The sequence below is a fragment of the Phyllostomus hastatus genome, unplaced genomic scaffold, assembly GCF_019186645.2.
Source record: "Phyllostomus hastatus isolate PE091 unplaced genomic scaffold, TTU_PhHast_1.1 phas_contig_304, whole genome shotgun sequence".
Classification (NCBI taxonomy): Eukaryota; Metazoa; Chordata; class Mammalia; order Chiroptera; family Phyllostomidae; genus Phyllostomus; species Phyllostomus hastatus.
The window spans coordinates 1,585,975-1,593,592 of NW_025333845.1; the positions used below are offsets into that span (position 1 = coordinate 1,585,975).

Sequence of the window (7,618 nt, forward strand, 5' to 3'; positions counted from 1 at the left end):
AACCCTGGGACACTGTTGGTGGGATTGCAGACTGGTGCAACAGCATGCAATTTCCTAAGGAAAACAGCATGGAATCTCCTATGGAAAACAGCATGGAATTTCCTCAGAAAACTAAAAATGGATCTGCCTTTTGACCTGGGATTCCACTGCTAGGATTATATCTTAAGAACCCTGAAACACCAATCCAAAAGAACCTATGCATCCCAATGTTCATAGCAGCACAATTTACAATAGCCAAGTGCTGAAAGCAACCTAAGTGCCCATCAGTAAAAGAATGGATCAAAAAATCATGGTACATTTACACAGTGGAATGCTATGCAGCAGAAAGAAAGAAGGAGCTGCTACCCTTTGTGACAGTATGGATAGATCTGGAGAGCACTATGCTAAGTGAAATAAGCCAAGTGGTAAAAAACAAATACCATATGATCTCACCTTTAAATGGAACCTAATCAACAAAACAAACAAGCAAGCAAAATATAACCAGAGAAATTGAAATTAAGAACAAACAAACAGTAACCAGACAGAAGATGGGAGGGATAATGGGAGGAAAATGGTGAAAGATTTTCAGGAACAATTATAAAGGACACTTGGACAAAACCAAGGGAGGGGGTGCCATCAGGGGAGGGAGGTGGGTATGGCAGGGAGGAGTAGGGAGAAAAGGCAGACAACTGTACTTGAACAACAATAAAATAAAAAATGGAAAAAAATAAAATCTGTAAAAAAGATAAATAAATAAATAAATTGAAACAAAAGATAACAAGTGTTGGCAATTGTGTGAAAAAAGGGAACCCTGGTACACTGCTGGTAGGAGTGTAAATTGGTACAGCCATTATGAAAACTTTATGGAGATTCCCCATAAAATTAAAATTAGATCTATGATGTGATCTAGCAATCCTACTTCTGGATATTAATGCAAAGAAATTGAAATCAGCATCTCAAAGCAATATCCTCATTCCCATATTCACTGTAGCATTAGTCACAATAGCCAAATGTGGAAACAATCCAAATGTTCATCAATAGATGAAAGAATAAAGAAAATGTGGTATATATATACAAGGGACTACTACCAAGCCTTAAAAAGAAACACTTATATTGGTAGCAAAATGGATAGTCATTATGCTAAATGAAATAAACAGCCACAGAAAGACAAACACTGCATGATCTCACTTATATGTGGAATCTAAAATAATCAAACTCATCCCTGACTGGTGTGGCTTATTGATTGGGCTTTGTCCTGCAAAGAGAAAGGTCGAGGGTTCAATTCCAGGTCAGGGCATTTACCTAGGCTGTAGGACATGTGCCCTGCTGGGACACATGCAAGAGGTAACCAATCAATATTTCTGTCTCACATAGATATTTATCTCCTTCTCTTTTTCCCTCCCTTCCCCTCTCTATAAATAAATAAATAAATAAATAAATAAATAAATAAATGATTAAATAATTAAAATATTTTAAAAATAAATTAATCAGACTCATAGAAGCAGAGAGTAGAATGGTGGTTGCCAATGGCTGGGGGAGAGATAAATGGGGAGGAGAGAGTCAAAGGATACAAAGTTTCAGTTATGCAAAATAAATAATCCTGGAGATCTACTTCTCAGCACATATAATATATACAAGACAGTAGCTATAGGTACTTGTATGTTTAAAATTTGCTAAGAGTGTCAATCTTCTGTGAAATGTTCTTATCACTAAAAACAATAATAATAATATTAATAATGAAGAGGATAAGAGGAAAGTTTGGGAAGAGATGATATGTTTATGACATTGATGTTGGTGATGGTTTCATGAGTATATACTTATACCCAAACTCATAGAGTTGTATACATTAAATATGCTTTTTATTAAGTCAATCACACCTTGATAAAGTACTAATAAAAATACAATATAATTTATAATCACGTCCAAATAACAAACAAAATACTTACGTAAACTTAAAATGGGCATAGAATCTATATGACGACTATTATAAACACTATTAAAAAATCAAAGAAGACTAAACAAATGGAGAGACAAACTGTTTATGGATTGAAAAACAGAATACAGTAAAGACAACAATTATCCCCAAATTGATCTATAAATGTAAAGCAATCCTATCAAAATCCCAGTAAGAGTACATATGGTCAAAGATGTAGTCAGTCCAAACAACTGATCCAGATGCAGAGGAAAAAGAAAAGGATAAGAGCAAGCAACATTATAAAGAGTTGATAAAAACTAGGTCTAACCTATTTCGTACTGCCAACAGAACCTGAGTTCTACCAGATCTTATTATAATACAGAAGGAAAACAATTTCTCTCCCAAGTCTACAACCTCAGTACCAAAACATCCACTAACCTAGGGATTGGGGACTCCCAATGCCCCAGAGCATTATGGAACATTAAGGACATTCTGGGGAGCCTCAGATGGAGGAGAAGGGAAGCTAGAAAACCTAGAAAGGAGTGGCGGGTTCCATGACTTCCACATCTCCAAAGGATACTATCACCTGATCTTACCTTGGGATTATAAAGTTCTTCTGCCCCTCCAGAAACTGAGGGTAGGTGAAGCCTGGGCTACTGAGGTGCTAACTGTTCACAAACAGGTCTCATACTGACCTGAGAATTGAGACCTGACAATTGAGAGTTTGCCTTAGGATATTTCTAGAAGAGGATTCAGTGTCAAGTGGCACCACTAGGACCCAAGATTTACTGATCTGTAATCTATTGTGTAAATGGATAATCTACTCTCACATGTTGTTTTCCACTGGTTATTATAAGCAGAAAACCATACCAGGGGTGTCCAACCCACAGCCTGCAGGCCGCATGCAGCCCAGGATGGCTATAAATACAGCCCAACACAAAATCATAAATTTACTTAAAACCACTTTTTTGCTCATCAGGTTTCATTAATGTTTTTGCATTTAAAGTGTGGCCCAAGACAACTCTTCTTTTTCCAGTGTGGCCCAGAGATGCCACAAGGTTGAACATCCCTGCCAGACCCATATGAACACAAGCTGGTATCTCGGATCCCTATTCTATAGCATGCGTTGGTAGTAGCTGCATTAGTCAAAGCAGTGAGAAAATCAGGGTCACTTTCCAGACAGAGCCTTCTTCTATCTTATTTCCCATGCTAGTCCAGGAGCAACCGAGGGGACCAGTGAGCCTCCCCTCCTCCTCCCACTCTACCGGCACTCCCCACAGAGGGCTGGCACCTACCTCTGGGGAGCACGATCCGGCATAAAGCCCCCAAAAGGTCACAGGTATATTGTCAGACACTCTCTTCTAATGGCCACCATGACAGGGAAAGACAAGGTGACCCCCAATATGTGTTCAGATATCTCCTGAATTGTTGGGCTGGGGCCTGGGAGACCAACAAAGAAATTTTCATAGAAACAAAGTCAGTGATATCCCCCAATATATCCTGGATTACTAGAGAGTGGGAAACACAGAACATAACAGATTTGCAGGAACTTAGTGAATTCAGTTTTGTTGTGCTTTCAGGGATCTGTGATTTATCTTATGAACAATCTTTGTACAAACAGTGCCCATATGTCAGCCAAAATCCTATTAGTGTTCTCTTCAGGCCATTGGAATATAATGGCATTTGAGGGCGCTTTTTCCCAAGCTCTCTTTCATGGCTTTCCTCCTACTGCTCCCACCTCCCAGGAGTTCCACTCCTCCCTCAGTGGATGAGGGCTCACCATCTACTGACAAATAATTGCAGCTCTTTCTGCACCTCCCCATTCAACAATCCTAGAACCATCTGCCAATCTGTCTCCTGAACTCTTCCTCCTGGAAAACTACTCATGTGCTAAATCTCAGTGAAAATGTTTGAAGTAGTGGCTAAGTGCAGGGATGTTAGAGCCAGACTGAGCTATTATCCTAACTGTTAATTACTAGCTGCATGACCTTGAACTTGTTACTTCATTTCTTTGTGCCTTAGTTCTTTGTCTGTGCAAAGATGGGGGAAATAATTGTACCTACTGCAAATGCGTGTTGTGAGGATAGGACTTAGAGCAGTGCCTGCACATGGGACTCTCCAGAGGACTGTAGGCACTACTGTCATTCAGAGAAGGGATCCCTGACTCCCCGAGAAAAGGGGAAAGGCTTTCTCTGCACTCCTGCCATATCTGGTACTGACCTAACACAGTCACTTTAATAGTTCTCGAACAACTGAGGGGATCACTGTGTCCACTGGATTACAATCTCCTGGAGGGCAGCAAGGTCTTGCTGTTCCCATTGTATGCTCACCATGTGGCACAGGGCCAGGCACAAAAGAGATTCGATCAGTCCTGCTATACAGCTGGCTTTGAAATGCAGATCTGTTCCAACCAATTGATGTATTAGAGAACTGAGCATAGTGTGAATTTCATGTTTGTTTATGTGTGATTTCATCTGTGAGAAACTAGGTGAATGTGGAAAACTGCACCCATTGAACAGAAGTGCTTTGGAAAATGCAACAAGCACACCTACCCACATGCAAACATTCATCAGTTGCCTCAGTTTACCACTTACGTTATGAGCCACACCCATCCACATCTGCTGTTACAGCATTCCACCTGATTTCAGATTAGTCTATCTTTTCACAATAATTCACAAGCTACTTCCAACACTCACTTCCAAAGGGAGAACTCCAGGTCTTTTTCAAGGTGAAGTGTCATATTTATTGGTACATTTATGTACTTTCTAATCATTTAACATGTGCTACCACTTTTATTAGGTTCCTATCCTTTTTAAGTATGTCACTGACAAAGTTTTGAATGTTGTGCCCCCTCCTCCCACTTGTCCTGTAAGCCCTGTGTTTTTTTTGTTTGGGGTTTTTGTTTTGTTTTGTTTTTTGCATTGTGTTGCATAGTATGGTGATTTTTAGAATGTATTTTGTTATAGCAGAAAGAATCATACTCTGTAGACTTGTGGTTAATGGTGACTAATTCTTTCTTTCTCATCTCCATGGATACCTAAGGCACCTGAAACTGTAGAAGCCCCTGTTAATCAGCAAACTGTTTTAGCCAGCACTTCTGTCCCATAATTAAAATCAATAAATAGTTATTCATAGACAACTACACACCAGGCTTTGTGATGAGCAGTGGAGATTGAGGCTAGTAAGAAGCACTGCCTCTAACTCTTTCAGTCTAGTGGGAAAAAGAAAGACAAGTAATTACAATAGAGGGGATGTTATTAAAGAACAAAGCAAAGACCTCCCATAGGCAGTGTTCCTCTTTCCCAGATCTTTCCACCACCTTCCAAGTCAATCCCTTTCTTTGTTTCCCCATCTCTGCCTCCTTACTCTACTTCCTGAGTTACCAGGCCTGTCAGCACTGAGTGAAGACAGCACAGGAAAGAGTTAATGTGGCACAGGTGGGAGGGGTAAGGGCCCTGAGGGAAGCAGGTACAAGAACAGCCACATAAAGGGCCCTATAGGCACAGGTCAAAGAAAAGAGAAGCTGCCAACACACCTTACTCAGGATCTTTCCCCAGTCAAGTCTTCTGCTAGTGTTTTGTTCCTCCATTTATTCATTCAACAGTCATTAGCTTCTGCTGTGGGCTAGATTCTGGGAGGAATCGGTTGGACTCACCCTGACTCCTCCAGCATGAGAGATGCTTCCTCCTCGTATGGCTGCTACTCCGGGTTGAGTGCCATTTCCTCCCCGCATACCAGGAAAGACACTGTAGTGGAACACCCCCTCTGGATCGTAAAGAAGGACAAGAGAGAAGTTCCTTTTCTGCTATCTCTTTCCACATTGCTTCCGAGGCCCAACTTCAACTCTCCAGCTGGTGGCCAAGTTCGCTATTTCAGCAAGTTAAAGAAAATGTAAGCACCCCAAACCCCAAAAGCTTACCGGTTTTCTCCAGTCACACCAGCTTCCAGCTTCATTCCAGTTTCCATCTACCTCATCTTCCTTTTCTCCCTTTCTCTCTACTTTCCCCCTTTCTTTTTGGAGAGTTAGTGCCCAGAATGTTAAAGCTAAGCAATACTTAAGCATCTGTCCATTGTTGAGATGAAGCTGACACCCAGAAGTTGTGCCTAAGGACACAGTAGGGACAGGAGGAGGCTAAAACCTGATCCCCACACAGCGCTGGCTTTCTCCCCATCACCTGAGACTGAGACTGAGTCTTTTTGAACACTGAGGAAGAAAACTTCTCAGCTTCCCTCTCGGCTGACCTTCAACTAAAGGGCTCTGATTTTATCAGTGACTACAGCAGTGACCTTCCCAACTTCCTCAGTACAACTCCCATTTTTTCCTCTACAGTCATGGGCTTCCGAGTGTAGAGGGTTCTCCCGTCCAGCTAGGGTTATGACCTTGATTATCCATTCAAAACCCCGACTAAAGATTATAACCCTGTGATCATCTCAGCCCTTCACATACTCTATGGATAGGTCTGCACACCTATGACACCCCCAAAATCCCTGTCCTTCCCGTCAGGACTCATGCTCCCATGAGCCCTAAAATTTTGACCCCCACAGGATGGCAGAAGCTCCACCGCCCAACTCCACCTCCCCATGCCCAGCCTTCTTCCTACTGACTGGCATTCCAGGCCTAGGGGCTGCCCAGGCCTGGCTGACACTGGTCTTTGGGCCCATGTATCTGCTGGCAATGCTGGGCAATGGAGCATTGCTGGCAGTGGTGCAGGTAGATTCCACACTGCACCAGCCCATGTTTCTGCTCCTGGCCACACTGGCAGCCACAGACCTGGGCTTAGCCACATCAATAGCCCCAGGGTTGCTGGCTGTGCTGTGGCTCGGGCCCCGCCTTGTGCCATATGCTGCCTGCCTGGTCCAGATGTTCTTTGTCCATGCACTGACGGCCGTGGAATCTGGTGTACTACTGGCCATGGCCTGTGATCGTGCTGTGGCAGTAGGGCGTCCACTGCACTACCCTATCCTAGTCACCAAAGCTCGTGTGGGCTATGTGGCTCTGGCACTGGCACTGAAAGCTGTGGCTATTGTTGTGCCTTTCCCTCTGCTGGTGGCACGATTTGAACACTTCCGAGCCAAGACCATAGACCATGCCTATTGTGCACACATGGCAGTGGTGGAGCTGGTGGTGGGTAACACACGGGCCAACAACTTGTATGGGTTGGCACTTTCACTGGCCATATCAGGTTTAGATATTCTGGGCATCACTGGTTCTTACGGGCTCATTGCCCATGCTGTGCTGCGGCTGCCTACCAAGGAGGCCCGGGCTAAGGCCTTTGGTACGTGTAGTTCCCATATCTGCGTCATCCTGGCTTTCTACGTACCTGGTCTCTTCTCCTACCTCACACACCGTTTTGGTCGCCACACTGTCCCAAAGCCCATGCACATCCTTCTCTCTAACATCTATTTGCTGCTGCCCCCTGCCCTCAACCCTCTCATCTATGGGGCGCGCACCAGGCAGATCAGGGACCGGCTCCTGGAAACTTTAACATTCAGAAAATACAAATTCTAATGGTCAGTGCAAACAGTGGAGTCTGGAGGTGGAGCTGGGGGGACATTGAGACAATCTGAGGTTTGGAGGTATGGATTATGTCATTAGTCCCATTATCTGTATATGACTGTGCTGATCACTCGACAGATATTTGCTGTGAAGCCCCTACTCTGTGTACCACTAAAATGTGTTTGGCCCAGCCACATACCCTGCTTGGGGAGCAGGCAGGAGACAGG

The 7,618-nt window shown here is 43.4% G+C and overlaps 1 protein-coding gene across 1 annotated transcript; it reads left to right on the plus strand.

Annotated features, from left to right (window-relative positions):
- The first annotated feature begins 6,437 nt into the window (after positions 1-6,437).
- Positions 6,438-7,403, plus strand: LOC123819189 (olfactory receptor 52W1). Its single transcript, XM_045839482.1, has one exon. The coding sequence runs from the start codon at positions 6,441-6,443 to the stop codon at positions 7,401-7,403; it is 963 nt and encodes a 320-aa protein (XP_045695438.1). The 5' UTR covers positions 6,438-6,440.
- Positions 7,404-7,618: the final 215 nt, after the last annotated feature.

What these genes read in the sequence shown, in the direction of transcription:
- LOC123819189 (XM_045839482.1), top strand. Translation starts at nt 6,441, where the DNA reads ATGGCAGAAGCTCCACCGCCCAACTCCACCTCCCCATGCCCAGCCTTC.